Here is a 22,638-nt window from a genome sequence, read left to right on the forward strand (position 1 = left end):
CCTCTCATGTCTCTCACTATCCCCCCTTCCATGTCTCTCACTGTCCCCCCTCTCATGTCTCTCACTGTCCTCCCCTCTCATGTCTCTCACTATCCCCCCTTCCATGTCTCTCACTGACCCCCTCTCATATCTCTCACTATCCTCCCTTCTAATGTCTCTCACTGTCCCCCTCTCATGTCTCTCGCTGTCCCCTCCCATGTCTCTCACTGTCCCCCCTCTCATGTCTCTCACTGTCCCCCTCCCATGTCTCTCACTGTCCCTCCTCCCATGCCTCTCACTGCTCCCCTCCCATGTCTCTTACTGTCCCCCCTCCCATGTCTCTCACAGCCCCCCATGTCTCTCTGTCCCCTTCTCCCATCTCTCACTGTCCTCCCTCTCATGTCTATCCCCCATGTTTGTCACTGATTTCACTCCCATGTTTCTTCTACTGACACCCCTTCCATGTCTATCTCACTGCTCCACCGCTAATGGATCTCCTACATTCCACAATGGTGGTGCCAGTGGCAATGACAAAGCCCCCTCCCCTCCTCCCCCATACACCCCCCCCCCCCCTCCCCAAGCTTTACTGTGGTGCTCTGAGCTCCAGCAACCCACTGATTTCAGAGTTATCAGAGATGAACGTGGCTGGGGCAGCGAATAGAAAGCCGCAATATCATCAGGACACTGGCAATTAAAAAAACTGATATCTTGGGGACAGGGGGGGGCTTCACAATGTTCTAGTAAACCCTTAGGCCTTGTTCAGGGTGCCTGCTTCGCGACGTGCTCGCGCACGTTCGAAACAAAGTATTTAAAGTAAATATCAGTTGTCAGGGTAGAAGCTACCCTGTTGCCGAAGTACGGAGTTGACGCTTGCTACAGTTTGCATAAACAACTCAAGTTGTTTTTTCAAGCTGCAGCAGCGTCACTGGTACTTCGGCAGCCAATCAAATCATTCGGGAAAGTGTAGTGATAAGAGCAACACAAATCCCTAACCTCAGGTCTGTAGACCCACCTCCTCAATGCTTGAAAAGGGCTGCTGGGGATGATGAGCACACATCGCCCAGCAGACTGACGCACGCACACACGGACGCGCCCCCTCCAAATCCTGTCTCAACCACCCTGAACGAGGCCTTAGTTCAGAAGGTGGGGACAAAGAGCTGAATTTGGCGGGGAGGGGATTGTTTTAAAGAACCTATGTCCATGTAATAGTGTGCTGCACAAATCTGCTTTGATCATAGAAATTCATGTATTGCTGATTGTAACTCCCTGGAGGCACTGATATCCCTCTAGCAATGTTTATGTTTGTTGGATTTATCCCTGCATTTTATGACAATCAAATGTATTAAAAGATGTACACTTGTAAGCACTACGTACATTTTTGGCACTACATATATGAGAACATTCAGACATATATCCAAAGCCAAGGGACCTATCCTGCGACAATGTCTTAAAAATGATCAATTTGGAATCTAGATGTAGTCTAAATGCAAATAAAGAAAAGCAATGTCCCCACTACGCTTTCACTGCTCTAATGCAAAGAAAAATATATAGTGAAGGTATACATGGATAACATCTGATCCCTTCATAATACTGTACAGTAGATACATTTAATTATATGTAAAATGTGTATTACATTCCTCGAAACGTTAAGGATTGAAACCTTTTTTTTTTGTCTGCCTCGCACAATTCTCAATGAAAAGGGTCTAGTGTTTCCCCATTGGAAAATATTCAGTGGAAAGGGCTTTTGTGCTTCAAAACTGGTTCTCGGAAGATATCAGAAGAGTGTTTCCAGCAGCGATGCAATCCTGTACTCCCTCTGAAATGATCCCTTTCATAATGCTACAGTAATTGTAGCTATATGTGGAATAGGCAGCAGTGGAAAGCATGCAGACTCAAATTTTACCCGCAGAGAAGACCATCACCTGTTGGGGCCCTCACTGAGAGCTGCTTGGGGATTATGCCAGCAGCAGCAGCAAGCGATAGCAACCCAGCGACTTCAGACCAGCTTCCCAGCTCCCTGAGCGACCTTCACTTCAGGGACTGATTAGACCCACCAGGCTGGAATGCTGTTTATTTTTTTTATACTCTCTTCCTGTTTTTATTTTCAACGACTGTTGAAAGTTTAGTTGGAAACCTTCAGCTGCTGCTAGGGAGAATGGAGACGAGTGGAAAGCAGGGGTCTGATCAGTGCCTGGCTTTTCTAGGCAGCAGACAGATGCGGGGTAAGTTACAGTCACGGTGAGGTTACACGTTGGGCATTTCGCTGCTATATTAACGCGGTTTGAATGGACAAAGCAAAAAAAAAAAAACTTATTTTGTAAAAGAAAAATATCATTATTGGTCTGTTCAGTGTAAACTCGCTTTATCTTTCTCCTCTGCCTTTTTTTTTAACAGCCAGAGCTCAGCTCAGTGTACTGTACAGTATTGATACCTCTTTAAGGGACTCACTAAGAATATGATACTGTAGGTGTTTCCCTGTTCAGCAGAATATCATGTATCATTTCCATTTCGCATGCGCTGCCAATACCGTACTCTGTCTCGCAAGAGCAAATGATATGCTTTGCTATGAAATGTAAAAGAGGGAATTTTTATTTGCTTTGTTCGGTGATTAGAAGAGAATTAGAACGCAGTTTTCATTGGCTGTCATTGAATTGCACCGGAATAACTTTAAAGAAACGCCAGAAAGCGTAGCCTGTTCGTTCATGACATGGGAGGTCACAGAAGGTGCATTTCATTCCTCGGTGCTCTTTATAACTTGTCCGGACGAAGCTCCGAGAAGCTGTATTACAGAATCCCAGTACTCATAAACAATGTACAATGTCTGCATCTTCCCAACTTCCTCAAGGACGTCAAACACTAATTTGCTACCAAGTTTGTTAGCAGCGCCAGTTAATACAGATACATGTATATTTGGAAAGTAAAAATAAACGTGCTACCGAGTACAAACTAAATGAGGCCAAATTAGGGCAATCCATGATGGGGAAGGATTAAGACCAGGGGGGCTCAACTCCCGTCCTCCAGCCCCCTCCCCCAACCTGTCAGGTTTTTAGGATATCCCAGCTTCAGCACAGGTGGCTCAATCAGTCCCAGCTTCAGCACAGGTGGCTCAATCAGTCCCAGCTTCAGCACAGGTGGCTCAATCAGTCCCAGCTTCAGCACAGGTTGCTCAATCAGAGGCTTGGTCAAAGACTGTGCTGAAGTTTGGACTGATTGAACCACCTGTGCTGAAGCTGGGACTGATTAAGCACCCGTGCTGAAGCTGGGATATCCTTAAAACCTGACCTGTTGGGGCGGGTTGAGGAGCGGTGTTGGGCACCCCTGAGATAACTAAAAGGAATTTAACCCCTTCACTGCCCGAGAGAACAGCACCTCATTGCACAGCAATGCATAGCAGGGCCCTCTGGCAAGGACGGTGTTAAAGTGGGGTGCTGTTTCTGTATCCACCGCCTCCCTTGCTGTTGGCGTTATTTTCTTATTGGAAATTCAGTATATCTATATTGTGAATCAGCAGAAAATATGTCCTCATCCCTTCTAGTCATTGACCCTGAACTCTAGGTCACAATGGCCGTTTGTGTTTATTTCTATTACATGTGTATGTAGTAGAGAGGCGGTCATGAACAGGAGGAATTAGGGACATATGGCAATACTGAATAAATGAGTGTAAGCTTTTCGGGGGTAGGGCCGCCCCTTGCCTTATGTTATCGCTTCCTGTCGCACTTATCCCCAACGTTTGTTCTTTATTTGCCTTGTACTTTACACTTTGGGCAAATTGTGGTGCTGTATAAATTGTACATATACACAGATGTAGCAAGACCTACTGTCCCCAGCGCCAGGGCCAAAAAAGCAAAGAGCCGCGTCGCTGGGGATAGTCTCTGCCGCGCTGCTTCCAAAGCGGACCCCCCGCCACGTTAATCCATCTGGGATTAACCACGATCGGCACGGTCACAGAACCGCGAGCGGCCTCGGCAAAACAAACAGTAAGTCTGGCTACATTCAAAGCCCAAACAGTACCTGATACTGTATCTCACGTGAACCCATATATACCAAAACAATACCATAATACCATTATGTTGCAGTGTGGAGGTTGCTACTTGAGTAGTTGGCTGACTAGAAACAAAAGATATGAAAGCAATAAGAATCTGGTTGTATTATTTATAAGGAGAAGGCAGACTTTGTGTTTTGGTTTTAATATATGCACTTATAAAGAAAACAAATTACCTTAGCTGCCGATCGATCTGTTTTTCTGTGATCGATCAGTAAATATCCTGCTCCCTCGGTTCACCTAATGACCATCTTTGAATCAATGCTACAGTCAGTGGAACGCAACAACTACAATATAACCTTATATTACCATGGGTAACATTAATCACATCTGCACTTTTTCCAGTGACATTTTTTTAAATCAGAGCCTAAAACTGTTCTCCATATTCGAGCTGTAGTCTTACTGATCATACAGTGGTCAAATTATGCTGTCTTCCGTTAATGGATGATAATATCCTATTCGCCTTTGCAGCAGCTGCCTAACATTGAGCACTATTGCTACTGTAAGCCTGCAGCCTACCAGCACTCCTTAATCCAAGGGTGATCAACTCCACTTCTCAAGCTCCCACCCCCCTAAACAGCTCAAGTTTTAATGAAGTCCCAGTTTCAGCACATGGACTCAATCCGAGGCTCAGTCGAAGACTGTCACGGTAACTTGTGACAAGATATAATAAACACCAAATATCTGGGTTGAACTGAACGAGGCTTAGATATAATAAAATATATTTATTCCTTAAAAAGGTGAACACGGCAATATAGTACAATTAACAGGCAAGAAGGTAACACTTACTTAGGGTTGGGGAATGGAGAAGTATCAGCTAGCAATTCTCCAGCAATCCGGTGACATTCAAGATGAAATCAGAAGAACAACTAAAAACTGTAGGGCTGACACAGTTTATATACTTTTGTAACCCTATTCTTAACATTGAATACAGACTATTGGTGAACAATTATCTGTATCCAATCCCTAACGTGGAGACACAGTTTAACCCATGCCCCCCAGCTAGTTAGCCCATGCATACTGGGACTCTGAAGGTCTTATTACCTGTAGACCCATAATTAGATCAGGGGCGACGACCAGTCTACCAGATGAAGTATCTGGCAGGATCTTCATTGTTTGTAGGTGTAGATATAACACTTACAAACCACTCCAGTTTGATACTTCTCCGCCCTCAGGTAAACAATTAGAGTGGCAGAGTCTTTTGATCAGGACTTGGTTCCTAGTGTAAACAATCAGGGCAGTTAACTTTTGATCACAGGGCTTATGCTAAATCATCCGGCTGCCCTTCCTGACCTATTAGCATAGCAGATGGAGTCTGCATTTTCAGAGCAGATCCAAAATACCATATGCACTTTAATATTTTCACATATTAATAAGTTCTGTTCTGGTAGGCGCAGTGGGTGGAAATTTGCCAGTTTTTAATGCCTACAGTGACTCTACATATTGGCCAAATTTCAACTCTCTGCGACCTCCAGAACCGGAGATACAGAAATGCACTTTAAAACATTAAAATACAGGATTATAATGAAATATGGGAACAGGGGAACATACATTTTCCTGACATGACAAGGTGTAAGCCACATTCCTGGACCGCAGTCCAGTTAACCCCTTGCCTCCCTGGTGAGGTCAGGGGGTGGCCATATGGGGTGCAACCTCTTTAATACTGGGCCAACCCCCCTCTCCCTCTACACCTCCCCTTCTTAATGGGTGACCTATGGCCCACTGGCCCTAACGGGGAGTGGGGCACTGCTGGCACCCTTAATGAACTCTCTCAGAGGGATAGTCCTGACGTGAAAGTCCATCAGCATTGCTGTTTTCACTACCCTTTTTGTGCTGAATTGTAAACTCAAACTCTTGCAAGGCCAAGCTCCACCTTAGCCACTTGGCCTTCTCCCCTGATGCCGTCTGCAGCCAACTCAGGGGGTTGTGGTCTGTGAGGACCGTGAAAGCCCTTCCATACACATAGGGCTGGAGTTTTTTGAGTGCCCACACAATGGCCTAGCACTCTTTCTCAATGGTGGCATTGGCGACTTCTCTGGGGAGTAGTTTTCGGCTGAGTTACACCACAGGGTGCTCTCTACCGTCGTCCCCCACTTGGCTTAACACAGCCCCAATGCCATAGTCCGAGGCATCAGTCTGTATAAGGAAATGTTTGGTATAGTCCGGGGCAGCCAGTATGGGGGCCCCAGCAAGCGCAGTTTTCAGTGCCTGGAAAGCAGTTTCACAGGCAGGAGTCCAGGTGATAAGCACAGGCAGTTGCTTCTTAGTCAAATCAGTTAGGGGTTTGGCCACAGCGCTGTACTGTGGGACAAACTTCCTATAGTACCCTGCGGTGTCCAAAAATGCCATGACCTGTTTCTTGGTTTTTGGATCAGGCCACTGAACTATGGCTTCTACCTTGGATGGCTCTGGTTTGAGGTGCCCGCCACCCACCCTGTGCCCTAAGTACAGGACCTCTGCCATCCCTACCATACACTTAGTGGGTTTCAAGGTAAGCCCAGCCTCCCTGATCCTATCCAGCACCGCAGCTACATGTCCTAAGTGGGAGTCCCAGGAATTACTGAAGATAGCAATGTCATCTAAGTAAGCCCTGGCATAGCTCTGCATCCCTTCCAGTAACCTATTGACCAGGCGTTGGAAGGTAGCCGGGGCATTCTTCATCCCAAATGGCATCACCAAAAACTCATAGAGGCCACTTGGAGTGATGAATGCTGACTTCTCCCTAGCCTCCAGGGTCAGGGGGATTTGCCAATAGCCTTTGCTCAAATCCATAGTGGTCAGATACCTTGCCCCCGTGAGTTCATCCAGTAACTCATCCATGCGGGGCATGGGGTAGGCATCTGACACCGTCCCAGCGTTGAGAAAGCGGTAGTCCACACAAAACCGGGTGGTCTTGTCCTTCTTAGGGACTGAACTACCGGGCTTGCCCAAGGACTCCGGGACGGAGTAATTACCCCTAGGGTCAGCATCTCCTATATCTCCCTTCCCATACTGGTCTTGACCTCTGCTGACACTCTATAAGCGTGCTTATGCAGAGGCTGCAGATCCCATGTGTGCACTGGGTGTTTTGTGAGATGTGTGGTCCCTGGCATGTCAGTGAAGAGGGCCCTAAACTTAACTAGCATGTCCCTGGCTTCTACCTGCTGCCTAGCACTCAACTGTGCCCCTATCTCTACCTGCTCCACAGTGTTTCCTTGCCTAGCCTCCCCTAGGAGATCAGGCAGAGCATTGCTCGCCGGATCCTCCAGCAGTGGGCTACAAATGGCCATTACTGGTCCCATACTCGGTGCTCTGTATTATTTCAGCATATTGACGTGATATGTCTTATGTCTCTCAGGCTCTAACTGTACAACGTAGTTGTACTCATTCCCCTTTTGGATAACCGGGTACGGTCCCGACCAGGCAGCCATCAACTTGTTCTCCCGAGTGGGTTTGAGAACAAGCACCTGCTGTCCTGGGATGAATTCCCTGCTACGGGCATTCCGGTCATACCATTGCTTTTGCTTGGTCTGAGCGGCCCTGAGGTGGTCCTGGACCAGCCCCATGAGCATCTCTAACCGGTCTCGGAGATCTACTACATACTGGATCACTGAAGCATCAGTAGCAGTAGCCTCCCTATCCCATCCCTCACAGAATAGGTCCAGAGGTCCACGTACCCTGCGGCAATATAGTAGCTCGAAGGGGGAGAAGCCTGTAGATTCCTGCGGTACCTCTCGGTAGGCAAACAGCAAGTGCTGTAAATGAATCTCCCAGTCTTTCCCCTCCGCCTCTATAAAGGTCCGAAGCATCTGCTTCAGGGTACCCTTAAACCTTTCACATAATCCGTTTGTCTGGGGATGGTAAGGGGTAGTGCGCCGGTGCTGTACTCCGCATGCATCCCAGAGACAATGTAACAGTTCACTTATGAACTGCGACCCCTGATCGGTTAGGATCTCACTAGGGAAACCTACCCTAGAAAAAATGTTCAGCAAAGCTGCTGCCACTGTCTTGGCATCTATGGTGCCAAGCGCTACCGCCTCAGGGTACCGGGTGGCAAAATCCACCCCCGTGAGGATGTAGCGCTTCCCTGACCTGCTAGGAATCATAAGCGGACCTACAAGATCCATCGCTACTTTCTGGAAGGGTTCCCCTACTACCGGTAGGGTTTCAGGGGTGCCTTCACACGGTCGCCTGCCTTACCCACTCGCTGGCAGGCATCACAAGAGCAGCACAAAGTGCCCACATCTCGAGATGCCCCCGGCCAGTAGTAACGCTGTAATAACCGAGCTCGCGTTCTGTTGACCCCCTGATGTCCCGCTAACGGAATAGAGTGAGCTACCCGTAACAGTTGCTGTCGGTACCCCTGGGGCACTACTAGCTGTCGTTTACCGGTCAATCCCTCCTCTATCCCTGGGTTCCCTTCTTCTCTATACAGGAGTCCCTTATGCCATAGGCAGTGCTCAGTGCCTTCCCCTGCCTGAGATTCGGACACCCGAAGTCTCTCGCCGGCCAGGGTAGGGTCTGTTTTCACTGCCTCCCTAAACTGGGCTCCTAATTCTGGCCACCCCCCAGTCATGTCATTGTCCGGAGAATGGGGAAGAGCGAGGGGAAACAGTAAGTCAGTCTGTGGTTGCAACTGATCCTGGCTTACCTCCCCGGGCTCCTCTGCGCCCTCCGCTAACGTTGGTCCCAAAGGCTGGGGAACTGACGCCACCACCATTGCCGCTGTCTGGCTCCGGGTAACCGCCGCCACTGCAGCCGGTTTGGGCACTCGGTCGTAGGTGCAGGTCATCGGACCCAGATCGTTGCCAAGAAGAATTTCAGCATCCGAACCGGGTAAAACCCCCACCTCCCGCACACCCTGACCCTCCCCCCAATCCAAAAAGATTCTGGCCACTTGCAGGAAACATGGCTCTCCGTCGGCCACAGTGATCTGTATCCCAGGGCCTGGGAGTAATTCCTCTGGCCGGACCATATCAGGTCGGGCCAGGGTCACTGCAGCTCCTGAATCCATCAAGCCGACTGCTTGCCGGTCACCGACTGTGACCGGGGTGAGATGTCTGCTCCGGCCGTCCGTCTGCTGCAGGTCCGCGCTGAGATGTCCTCCGCTCCTGGCTGTAGGCACCGATGAAACCGGGACAGGTGTGGCATGGGACGTCTTGCTGGGAGTTGGTTCCATGACCGGTCCGGTCGCCTTGGTGGAAGCTACCCGCACGCGGGCTACCGGCTTCGCAGCTGGGGTGCGTTGCCCCTGATTGGGTCCGCCGGAATGCAGGGGTTCCGGGCAATCTGGTCTGATGTGACCAGGGCGGTTGCTGTTGTAGCACCGGCGCTCATGCTGGATCTCCCCCGCCTTCGGTGGACTGCTGCCCGCAGGCGGCCTCTGAGTCCATTGGGGAGTATTGGCAGACTTTTTGTCCGGTGCCGCCGTCACCACCGCCTTGGCTACTGCTTTGGCGGGCATCAAGGCTCGGCTGGCCACATAGTCGTCTGCAAGCCTCGCCGCCTCCTGGTAAGTCTTGGTTCCTAGTGTAAACAATTAGGGCAGTTAACTTTTGATCACAGGGCTTATGCTAAATCATCCGGCTGCCCTTCCTGACCTATTAGCATAGCAGATGGAGTCTGCATTTTCAGAGCAGATCCAAAATACCATATACACTTTAATATTTTCACATATTAATAAGTTCTGTTCTGGTGGGCCCAGTGGGTCGAAATTTGCTAGTTTTTAATGCCTACAGTGACTCTACATATTGGCCAAAATTCAACTCTCTGCGACCTCCAGAACCGGAGATACAGAAATGCACATTAAAACATTAAAATATAGGATTATAATGAAACATGGGAACAGGGGAACATACATTTTCCTGACATGACAAGGTGTAAGCCACATTCCTGGACCGCAGTCCAGTTAACCCCTTGCCTCCTTGGTGAGGTAAGGGGGTGGCCATATGGGGTGCAACCCCTTTAATACCGGGCCAACCCCCCTCTCCCTCTACAAAGACTGAGTCTCTGATTAAGCCACCTGTGCTGAAGCAGGGACTGATGAAGCCACCTGTGCTGAAGCTGGGAAATCCTGAAAACTTGACCTGTTGGGGGGGAGGGGGGCTTGATTGGAGTTGAGCACCCCAGTCTTAATCCTTCCCCATCATGGATTGACCTAATTTTGCCTCATTTCGTTTGTAGGTAGCACGTTTATTTTTACTTTCCAAATATATCCTTACATGTATCTGTATTAAACCTCATATGTCAGTTACCTGCCCAAACTTCCAGTTTATCCAGATCCTTTAATAAAGAAATATCATCCTGTACCGATTTTACTACCATCCATGTAACCCTCCTTACCCGACTCCAAAGGAGATCACATCAGATATACTATAGACAGTGGCAGTGCTCAGTTTTTCAGGTGCTGGTTAGGTGGAGGCTGGGCGTGAATAAACAGATAGAAAAAGGAACTTTTCTAAAACATAAAAGGTTCTTTATGTGACGTCCATCTTTAAGGCTGCTCGATATTGACATACATCTCACTTGACAGAAAACTTGTGTCAAAACATATTACTCTGGACTTCATCCCCCTGGTAGCTCTAACACCTACTCTGGGGAGGCATTTATACTTGTTACCTGTAGTAAAGGATACATTGGCAATCTCTTGCATAGAGTTAGTAATGTCCCATAACGAATGGGCCTTTAAGAAATACACTTTGGGCTTCGGGTTTAGCAACTCTCGACTGTACTGCATACTTCTTCCATACCTCTATGATCAGGATTGCACTAGGGACCTTCCGGTTGGGCCGATCCAAACATACTCAGGAGTTACTATGCTAAGAACATCTAATGTATCAAGAGCATGCTTCGTCCTTCTCAATAGTGAGAACAATCTTGGATCCTTACTACTGGCGCTTACTTAAAGGGCACATTCCTAACTGAAAACAACAACTGGTGACAGGACACTTCTTGATACGCTTAGCTATAAACACAAACCTTTTCACAGGACTCACAGTGAGGACCCCAGTCATAACTCTGAAGAACCTGTTTCTAGAACATTGTGTATAACTATATACAGTTAGGTCCGTAAATAATTGGACACTGACACAATTTTCATAATTTTGGCTCTGTACGCCACCACAATGGATTTGAAATGAAACAACTGAGAACCAATAGAAGTGCAGACTTTCAGCTTTAATTCAAGGGGTTGAACAAAAATATCGTATGAAACATTTAGGAATTGCAATCATTTTCATACACAGTCCCCTTATTTCAGGGGCTCAAATGTAATTGGACAAATTAACACAATCATAAATAAAATGTTCATTTTTAATACTTTGTCGAGAATCCTTTGCAGGCAATGACTGCTTGAAGTCTGGAAATCATGAACATCACCAAACGCTGGGTTTCCTCCTTTGTGATGCTTTGCCAGGCCTTTACTGCAGCTGTCTTCAGTTGTTGTTTGTTCGTGGGTATTTCTGCCTTAAGTTTTGTCTTCAGCAAGTGAAATGCATGCTCGATCGGGTTGAGATCAGGTGATTGACTCGGCCATTGCAGAATATTCCACTTATTTGCCATAAAAAACTCCTGGGTTGCTTTCGCAGTATGTTTTGGGTCATTGTCCATCTGTAAAGTGAAGCTCCGTCCAATCAACTTAGCTGATTTGGCTGAATCTGAGCAGACAATATATCCCTATACACTTCAGAATTCATCCGGCTGCTTCTGTCTTCTGTCACATCATCAATAAACACTAGTGACCCACTGCCATTGTAAGCCATGCATGCCCATGCCATCACACTGCCTCCACTGTTTTACAGATGATGTGGCATGCTTCAGATCATGAACCGTTCCAAGCCTTCTCCATACTTTTTTCTTCCCATCATTCTGGTACAGGTTGATCTTAGTTTCATCTGTCCAAAGAATGCTGTTCCAGAATTGGGCTGGCATTTTTAGATATTGTTTGGCAAAGTCTAATCTGGCCTTTCTATTCTTAAGGCTTATGAATGGTTTGCACCTTGTGTTGAACCCTCTGTATTTTCTCTCGTGAAGTCTTCTCTTTATGGTAGACTTGGATAATGATATGCCTACCTCCTGGAGAGTGTTCTTCACTTGGCTGGATGTTGTGAAGGGGTTTTTCTTTACCATGGAAAGGATCCTACGATCATCCACCACTGTTGTCTTCCGTGGACGTCCAGGCCTTTTTGTGTTGCAATGCTCACCAGTGCGTTCTTTTTTTCTCAGAATGTACCAAACTGTTGATTTGGCCACTCCTAATGTTCCTGCTATCTCTCTAATGGATTTTCTTTTTTTTTTTTGTAGCCTAAGGATGCCCTGTTTCACTTGCATTTAGAGCTCCTTTGACCGCATGTTGTGGGTTCACAGCAACAGCTTCCAAATGCGAAAGCCACACCTGGAATCAACTCCAGACCTTTTACCTGCTTAATTGATGATGAAATAACGAAGGAATAGCCCACACCTCTCCATGAAACAGCGTTTGCGTCAATTGTCCAATTACTTTTGGTCCCTTGAAAAAGAGGAGGCTACATATTAAAGAGATGTAATTCCTAAAGCCTTCCTCCATTTTGGATGTGAATACCCTCAAATTAAAGCTGATAGACTGCACTTTAAGCCCATATTCATTATTTAACTGTAACTTAAATTTATTTTGGTACACAGCTGAAATAACAAAACTAGTAATAGTGTCCAATTATTTCCGGACCTAACTGTATACCCTTCCATCTCCCTATAGTGAGATCACTGGTCACAAGACATACTTGTTTTCCCTTTTGCGTAGTCATCCTACATCACATGATGGTAAGGGAAAAACCTGAGTGAACCCACACAGTTAACTCATTAAGCGAAGTAGTAGCCCCAAAAGGGACCCACATCCATAATTAGTGTCATGAGCAAAGATGGAAACTTTACTCTCTATGCTTACATCAAGCTCATTAATAAACAAGATAAAAAGCAATCGCTCTAGTACTGATTATTCAGGCCTTCCACTTACAACTTTAACCCAATCTAAAAAAAAGTTCCATTCATGATATCTCTCTGCTGTCTATTCTTCAACCAGTTTTCAGTCCAGGGGCAGTTATTTTCACCTAGACAGTTTTCTTTATTTTCTACACTAAGCTCTTCTGTTGCACTGTGTCAAAAGCCTTTCCATAATGTAAGTAGACCAAATAAACTGCATTGCCTTTGTCTAAATTCCTTTGTACGACCTCAACAAAACTAATAAGGTTAGTGTGGCATTACCTATCCCTCATAAATCCACGCTGACTACTATTAATAATTTTGTTATTAAAAATGTATTCCTGAATATTGTCCCTTAGTAAATCTTTAAGTAGCTTCCACACTATTGATGACAGCCTTACAGGTCTGCAATTCCCTGGTCGTGATCTACTGTAGATCCCTTTTTAAATATAGGCACCACATCTGCTTTATGTCAATCATCTGGTACTGTGCTTGTGGAAATGGAGTACTTAAATAATATATATATAAATGGCCTGGTAATGAAGGAACAGAACCTTAAGAACCCTTGTGTGTATGTCTTTGGGGCAACGCACATAATTTGTATGGTTTGTTTATGGCTCTGGACTTCCATAGCACAGCTGAATTAATTTACAACCTCTTCAGTCTACATCTGCGTCGCCCCAAAGGTGACAGCCACAGTGCAGCCAAAGGGTGCCAGCCGGTTGCTGCCGTTCGCTGATGTTTGCTAATGTTACAGCTGCTCTGTTAAAATCTGAAACACAGCAACCTTCTCATCTCCTGTACCATATGTTTCCACTTATCCTTCCTTATAGATTGCAAGCTCCTTGGGGCAGGGCCTCTTCTAACACATTGCAGGCCTATCTTACCACTCGTAACACAATTTGAATCTTGTCTGTAACTGATACAAATGCCCATAATCATATATCATCTCTAACTGTCCATGACATGTCTGTGAATTGACTGTATAAGCTATGATCATTTAATGCAACCACATATTGTTATGATAACTCTGTGCCCAGGACATATTTGAAAACGAGAGGTAACGCTCAATGTATTACTTCCTGGTAAAACATTTCATAAACTATTTATTTTATCAAGACGCCTTTGCACTCCCTTTCCTGTGTTAGCCAAATGTCAGTGTTATGATTGTGGCTTCATCTTGTAATTTTTTTTTAGCAATTGGCCAGGTATATTACCTATGCAGATACCTCTGCTTTCTCCTTATCACCTGTAATTTGCTTTTTAGGATTGGTCTTACTTTTGTAATACTTTAGCATTAACCTTTTTTGCTAATCTGATTATCCTTTTGCAATTTTTGTTACATCTTATACTATATTAGTGAAAGCACTGTATGTTTGCCTGCCTGCCTGCCTGCCTGCCTGCCTGCATGCATGCATGCCTGCCTGGATGTCCGGTGTCCCTAGGGGAAATCTCATTGGTCCCTTGGGCCGCCCCCGCACACCTCTCATTGGCCTGAGGCGGAGTGACGGCCAAAGGACACACACACAGGGACACACACACAGGGACACACACACACACACACACACACACACAGGGACACACACACAGGGACACACACACACAGGGACACACACTCTCCCCCGTCAGTTGGACCGCAGCTCACCTTCCACACACCCCCCCCCCTCCTCTCCCGGTGCCCCTCCTCTCCCGGTGCCCCTCCTCTCCCGGTGCCCCTCACTCTCTCCCCCCTCCCCACCTCACCCAAATCCCCACGCTCCGCAACATCCCCAGCCGCACCATCACCCTCACCGTGCGCCGCGGAGGAAGCGCGGCCCTGCTGCTCAGCAGCAAACTCCAGGCTCCTTCCCCCTCGCGGCGCCGGCCGGGCCTCCTGCTCTCCCCATCACGTGTGACGCTACCGGAGAGGGGAAGCGCGGCGCGGGACTCCCCATCACGTGCGCCGCTACCGGAGAGGGGAAGCGCGGGCCGGGCCTCCTGCTCTCCCCATCACGTGCGCCGCTACCGGAGAGGGGAAGCGCGGTGCGGGACTCCCCATCACGTGTGACGCTACCGGAGAGGGGAAGCGCGGCGCGGGACTCCCCATCACGTGCGCCGCTACCGGAGAGGGGAAGCGCGGGCCGGGCCTCCTGCTCTCCCCATCACGTGCGCCGCTACCGGAGAGGGGAAGCGCGGGCCGGGCCTCCTGCTCTCCCCATCACGTGCGCCGCTACCGGAGAGGGGAAGCGCGGGCCGGGCCTCCTGCTCTCCCCATCACGTGCGCCGCTACCGGAGAGGGGAAGCGCGGCGCGGGACTCCTGCCACTCTTGCCCCCACCCCCCCAGCTTCCCGAACTCACCTCCTGCCCCAGCCAGATGCCACGGGGTCAAGGTAAGTCACACACCGTCTCCCACCCACGCACTGTCACCCAGTCACCCACACACCCACCCAGTCACTTTCACCCACCCAGTCACCCACCCACCCACTCAGTCACTCACTCAGTCACCCACCCACTCAGTCACCCACCCACTCAGTCACCCACCCACTCAGTCACCCACCCACTCAGTCACCCACTCACTTAGTCACCCACCCACTCACTTAGTCACCCACCCACTCACTCAGTCACCCACCCACTCACTCAGTCACCCACCCACTCACTCAGTCACCCACCCACTCACTCACTCAGTCACCCACACACCCACCCAGTCACCCACTCAGTCACCCACCCACACACCCACCCAGTCACCCACCCACACACCCACCCAGTCACCCACCCAGTCACCCACCCACACACCCACCCAGTCACCCACCCACACACCCACCCAGTCACACACCCACCCAGTCACCCACCCAGTAACCCACCCACACACCCACCCAGTCACCCACCCAGTCACTTTCACCCAGTCACCCACTTTCACCCAGTCACCCACCCACCCACTCAGTCACCCACCCACTCAGTCACCCACCCACTCAGTCACCCAGTCACCCACCCATTCAGTCACCCAGTCACCCATTCAGTCAGTCACCCAGTCACCCACCCATTCAGTAAGTCACCCACCCACTCAGTCACCCACCCACTCAGTCACCCAGTCACCCACCCATTCAGTCACCCATTCAGTCAGTCACCCAGTCACCCACCCAGTCAGTCACCCACTCACCCACCCAGTCAGTCACCCACTCACACACCCAGTCACTCACCCACTCACCCACCCAGTCAGTCACCCACTCACCCACCCAGTCAGTCACCCACTCACCCACCCAGTCAGTCACTCACTCACCCACCCAGTCAGTCACCCACTCACCCACCCAGTCAGTCACCCACTCACCCACCCAGTCACTCACCCACTCACCCACCCAGTCAGTCACCCACTCACCCACCCAGTCAGTCACCCACTCACCCACCCAGTCAGTCACTCACCCACCCAGTCAGTCAAGTGTCAGTCACCCACCCACCCAGTCACCCATTCACCCACCCAGTCAGTCTCCCACTCACCCACCCAGTCAGTCTCCCACTCACCCACCCAGTCAGTCTCCCACTCACCCACCCACCGACCCAACTCACCCACCCAACCACCGACCCAAAGTCACCCACCGACCCAAAGTCACCCACCCACCGACCCAAAGTCAAACCGACCCAAAGTCACCCACCCACCGACCCAAAGTCACATACCCACCGACCCAAAGTCACACACCCACCGACCCAAACTCAAACCGACCCAAAGTCACCCACCCACCGACCCAAAGTCACCCACCCACCGACCCAAAGTCACCCACCCACCGACCCAAAGTCAAACCCACCCACTCAGTCAAGTGTCACACACCCACCCAGTCACCCACACACTCAGTCAACTCAGTCACCCACCTAGCTGTCAAGGGGGGGGGGGGAAGCCTAACCCTGTCGTACGCCCCCCCAAAATTACATCCCGGGCAACGCCGGGTCTCTCAGCTAGTTCCTTATAATTAAGAAATGCTGCCTCTATCCCAGGGGTGAGCAAACTTTTTATGCCAAGCCCCCCTTTTCATCTACGAAATTTCTCGGGCCCCCCCTGCCTAATGTAATCAAAATCACATGACGTCAATGCACGTGAGCTGGTTCAGCCAATGAGGGCGCACCAGCTTTGTGACGCGTCCGCCACGTGTCTACAATCTCCTGCAGCCAAGTTCACAAATCGCTTGGGCTGCAGGCGTGCGCGCAGGCAGTATACTGGTATTGGATCACTGTTTATTTTATTGTTTGCTGGCATCTGGTAATATGTTTTTTTCTGGTGCACAAAGGCAATATATTTGAGGGGGCATTCATCCACCTCTTTGCTACATCCCTTCCCTCTCCCGCACCCCTTTTTTTCCTTCTCCCATTTGCTTTCCCCAGTGTCATCCACTCCTACCTACCAGTTTTATTTATTATTTATTTATTCCCGTTTTAAATGTTGCCCAGGGATCAGGGACCCCTATAACCAAACTCAAGGGGGGTACTGATGAATCTCGCCTGCTGATCAATACTCCTAAGTGACCCCCCTGACCCAAAGAAGAACCATCAGCCCCCCAAAACTCATCCTCCCAAGCCCCTCAATTCTGCCATCTCTGCTTGACCTTCATCCCTCTGTTTAGCCATTGTGTCTCTCCCTCCCCCCAGTGTCTCTCTCTCTCACCTTCCCCCCAGTCTCTCTCTCACCTTCCCCCCAGTGTCTCTCTCCCCCTCCCCCAATATGTCTCCCACCTCTATGTCTCTCCCTCCCCTCAATATGTCTCCCACCTCTCCATATCTCTCCCCCCAATATTTCTCCCACCTCTCCATGTCTCTCTCCCCTCCCCCCAATATGTCTCCCACCTCTCCATGTCTCCCTCCCCCTCCCCCCAATGTCTTCCACCTCTCCATGTCTTTCTCCCCTCCTCCCAATGTCTCCCACCTCTCCATGTCTCTCTCCCCTCCCCCCAATATGTCTCCCATCTCTCCATGACTCTCTCTTCCCCTCCCCCCAATATGTCTCCCACCTCTCCATGTCTCTCTCTCCCCCTCCCCCAATATGTCTCCCACCTCTCCATGGCTCTCTCTCCCCCTCCCCCCAATATGTCTCCCACCTCTCCATGGCTTTCTTTATCTCCCCCCAATATGTCTCCCACCTCTCCATTGCTCTTTCTGTCTCCCACCTCTCCATGGCTCTCTTTATCTCCCCCCAATATGTCTCCCACCTCTCCATGGCTCTTTCTGTCTCCCACCTCTCCATGGCTCTTTATCTCCCCCCAATATGTCTCCCACATCTCCATGGCTCTCTTTCTCTCCCACCAATATGTCTCCCACCTCTCCATGGCTCTCTTTCTCTCCCACCAATATGTCTCCCACCTCTCCATGGCTCTCTTTCTCTCCCCCCCCCCATATGTCTCCCACCTCTCCATGGCTCTCTTTCTCTCTCCCTCCCCCCAATATGTCTCCCACCTCTCCGTGGCTCTCTTTCTCTCCCACCAATATGTCTCCTACCTCTCCATGGCTCTCTTTCTCTCCCCCCCCCCCATATGTCTCCCACCTCTCCATGGCTCTCTTTCTCTCCCACCAATATGTCTCCCACCTCTCCATTGCTCTCTTTCTCTCCCACCAATATGTCTCTCACCTCTCCATGGCTCTCTTTCTCTCCCACCAATATGTCTCCCACCTCTCCATGGCTCTCTTTCTCTCCCACCAATATGTCTCCCACCTCTCCATGGCTCTCTTTCTCTCCCCCCCCCCCCCCATATGTCTCCCACCTCTCCATGGCTCTTTCTCACTCCCTCCCCCCAATATGTCTCCCACCTCTCCATGGCTCTCTTTCTCTCCCACCAATATGTCTCCCACCTCTCCATGGCTCTCTTTCTCTCCCACCAATATGTCTCCCACCTCTCTATGGCTCTCTTTCTCTCCCACCAATATGTCTCCCACCTCTCCATGGCTCTCTTTCTCTCCCACCAATATGTCTCCCACCTCTCCATGGCTCTCTTTCTCTCTCACCAATATGTCTCCTACCTCTCCATGGCTCTCTTTCTCTCCCCCCCCCATATGTCTCCCACCTCTCCATGGTTCTCTTTCTCTCCCACCAATATGTCTCCCACCTCTCCATGGCTCTCTTTCTCTCCCCCCCCCCCCATATGTCTCCCACCTCTCCATGGCTCTTTCTCTCTCCCTCCCCCCAATATGTCTCCCACCTCTCCATGGCTCTCTTTCTCTCCCACCAATATGTCTCCCACCTCTCCATGGCTCTCTTTCTCTCCCACCAATATGTCTCCCACCTCTCTATGGCTCTCTTTCTCTCCCACCAATATGTCTCCCACCTCTCCATGGCTCTCTTTCTCTCCCACCAATATGTCTCCCACCTCTCCATGGCTCTCTTTCTCTCTCACCAATATGTCTCCTACCTCTCCATGGCTCTCTTTCTCTCCCCCCCCCATATGTCTCCCACCTCTCCATGGTTCTCTTTCTCTCCCACCAATATGTCTCCCACCTCTCCATTGCTCTCTTTCTCTCCCACCAATATGTCTCTCACCTCTCCATGGCTCTTTCTCTCTCCCTCCCCCCAATATGTCTCCCACCTCTCCATGGCTCTCTTTCTCTCCCACCAATATGTCTCCCACCTCTCCATGGCTCTCTTTCTCTCCCACCAATATGTCTCCCACCTCTCTATGGCTCTCTTTCTCTCCCACCAATATGTCTCCCACCTCTCCATGGCTCTCTTTCTCTCCCACCAATATGTCTCCCACCTCTCCATGGCTCTCTTTCTCTCCCACCAATATGTCTCCCACCTCTCCATGGCTCTCTTTCTCTCTCCCTCCCCCCAATATGTCTCCCACCTCTCCATGGCTCTCTTTCTCTCCCAACAATATGTCTCCCACCTCTCCATGGCTCTCTTTCTCTCTCCCTCCTCCCAATATGTCTCCCACCTCTACAAACACAACACACAAATACTTACTTTCACTTTTAAGCCTGCTTCAGTCCCCCATGTATGCTGAAAACTGGGACAGGAGGAGGGGGGGCTGTTTGTGTGCAGAGAGAAGCCCCTCCCCCACAGCAAGGCAGACATCACACAGAAGCAGCCTCTGCACGGAGCTTCTGGCCGCCCGTGCACAGCTCTGCCCGCCCCCAGGTTTCCCCGCACGCAGCCTGCGCCCCCCCTACATAATCTTGCGCCACCCCAAGGGGGGGCGCCCCACAGTTTGCGCACCGCTGCTCTATCCCATCTGACTTCAACAAACTAAACGCTGCCTCTTCCTTTCAATGTATTCTGCTACTTGTTTATTTAGCCATGCTGGTTTAATTATTTTACATGGATTACCCAATGGTATACATTGATACGTGTATTCATCTTACAGTGTTTCAAAGACTGTCCATTTACTGCATTTTTTCCTGCAATAATTTCATCCCAATTTATTCCTTGAAGAATCTTTCTTGGTTGATTAAAATCTGTCTTTCTAAATTAAGAGTCTTTGTTGATCGAATATAATACTGTTTGTGATACATTATTTCAAATGAGACCATGTTATGATCACTGTTTACCATATGTTCCCTCATTTTACTTAAATATCTGTTAGTATTTCCACATTTCTACAAACAAGGGTAATGTTCTTTCCTAGCTGGTTCCTCAATTATCTTGGATCATGTAATTGTCTTTTAGCACACCCACAAACCTGTTTCCTTTAGCTGTACTGCTAATCTCAATCCTGCAGTCGAAGTCTGGATAATTGAAATGACCCATAATTAAAAATGACCTAGTTTGGCTTCTTCAGTCTTATAAGTAGTTGGTGGTTTGTAGCAAACGTTTGTACTGTACTATTACAGTACTGTACCTAAACTATAAAATTCAATCCACATTTTCACAAATGCTTTCATACATATTTTCTTTTTTTAAGAGGCTGCAAATCTTGTTTTACATATAAACATACTCAACCACTTCTTCAATTTGCTTGATCGCTCTGAAAAAAGGGAATAACCCTCTAAATTACCTGCCCAGTCATGAGTTTCATCCCACCATGTTACATTAATGTCTTTCATATCATTATGCTCTTTTCTGGCTATTATTTCAAGATCCCCATTGTATCTACCAAGTTTCTTGCATTAGCAAGCCGCGCACTTAAGGTTGTTACCAGTCTGTGCTGTTGTTTCAGATATTATACTATCTGTTAGCCTAACTTCTTCTACCTTTCTCCTCCCATTGGTTTTGATCTGGTTTTCTAATATTATCTGTATTTAATATGGGTGCCTCCCTACTTGCTGATCTATCTCTTTCCCCCATACCGCATTGCTACAGTATTTCCAAATTCCTATCTATTCTGTGCAGCCCATTTCTTCTTGTTTATAAAATGGTAATTAAGAGCTTGCTGCACATATGAATAAACAACCCAATTTTCAAATAACATGCAAGTGATTTGTTTATGTACTGTACTTCTTTGCAGTAACTGCAACTTAAGTAGGGAATTATGTGTTGTGTATAAAATATAAAGGTTTCTTCCTACCACTAATGTCATCCTGTCTTTCTAAATCAGTGGGTTTTTAACCTTTTTGTGCTTAAGGAACCCTATAATTATATTGTGAAATTCTGAGGACCCCCAACTCTCTCTAATAGCGCGTCTGAGATATAGCCAGGTGTGTCCCAAGTCTCCTAGCTCCTTGGATGTATTCCAGGTTTTTGTGGTCGGTGAGAATTGTGATCCTTTTAAAAGATAGCGTCATTCTCCGAGTGCCATCTTGAATGTGAGGAGCTCTCGGTTCCCGGTGTCGTAATTCCTCTCCGCAACGAAAGATTTCTTAGAAAAGAAGGCGCAGGGGTTTAATCTTTCTTGAAAGTCTTCACGTTGATAGAGAACAGCTCCCGTCCTCACATCAGAGACGTCGACCTTAAGACAAAAGGCCGGGCTATATTGGGATGAATCAGGATCGGTGCAGAAGGAAAAGCTGTTGTACTTTTCTGGAAGGCTGCTAGGGCTTCAGAAGTTCATTTGGAATGAACCGGTCCTTTTTTGGTTGATTTGGATGATTTGCCGGTTTGTTCTTGGGAACATGTTAGTATGATGACCGCTTCTGGGTAGAGTGACTGTGATTTTGAACTTTCTCCATTTGTAGACGATCTGTCTGACAGTGGATTGGTGGAATCCCAAATCCTTAGAAATGATTTTGTAACCCTTTCAAGACTGATGAGCATCAATAACTGCTTTTCTGAGGTCCTCAGAGATTTATTTTGATCATGGAATGACGTGTTTCCAAACACCTGTATGGTGAAGACCAAACTCTCAAAGTTTCTGATGTTTATATAGAGAGGGGCCTCCCAAACTCACCACTGAAGATCTACCTAATTATTTAAACACCTGATTGTAATTATCCTGTTTAATTTACCTGATCAAACTAGGGGTTCACTTACTTTTGTACATACCCTGACTCTTAATTACTCATTGTTTGTCTAATTCATACATCATTGTGTTTCAAATTACATGGAATTTGTTAATATAAAGCCTATTGGATATTTAAGAAAAGACTGGTTTTGATTCAAGAAGGTTATAAAAACGATGTAATTTCTGTAATGTCTGTAATGTTTTTTTTGCAACCTCATCTACTATGTAACTGGGTTACAATTAACAGGAAGTTACCCTAGTGATAAGAGAGAGTAATGTTGTAGATGTACTATAAGGTACTATTGGGTTGTGGGAGTGGCTCACTGAGTTTGAAGTTGGGAAACCTGGTTCAATTC

General features: G+C 48.3%; 1 protein-coding gene across 16 annotated transcripts in view; it reads left to right on the top strand.

Moving 5' to 3' along the window:
* The window catches only part of KIAA1217 (KIAA1217 ortholog), a 493,175-nt gene that overhangs the window by 124,216 nt on the left and 346,321 nt on the right, over positions 1–22,638 (top strand). Inside the window, exon 1 of one of the 16 annotated variants that reach the window (XM_075587576.1) lies at positions 1,948–2,201. The exons of the other annotated variants lie outside the window; for them this stretch is intronic. Coding sequence (XP_075443691.1) covers positions 2,135–2,201 — 67 coding nt within the window. The 5' untranslated portion in view covers positions 1,948–2,134. Of the gene's footprint in view, positions 1–1,947; positions 2,202–22,638 lie in introns of those variants that run through there. 16 annotated transcript variants of the gene reach the window in all.

This window comes from Ascaphus truei, chromosome 2 (genome assembly GCF_040206685.1).
Source record: "Ascaphus truei isolate aAscTru1 chromosome 2, aAscTru1.hap1, whole genome shotgun sequence".
Lineage (NCBI taxonomy): Eukaryota > Metazoa > Chordata > Amphibia > Anura > Ascaphidae > Ascaphus > Ascaphus truei.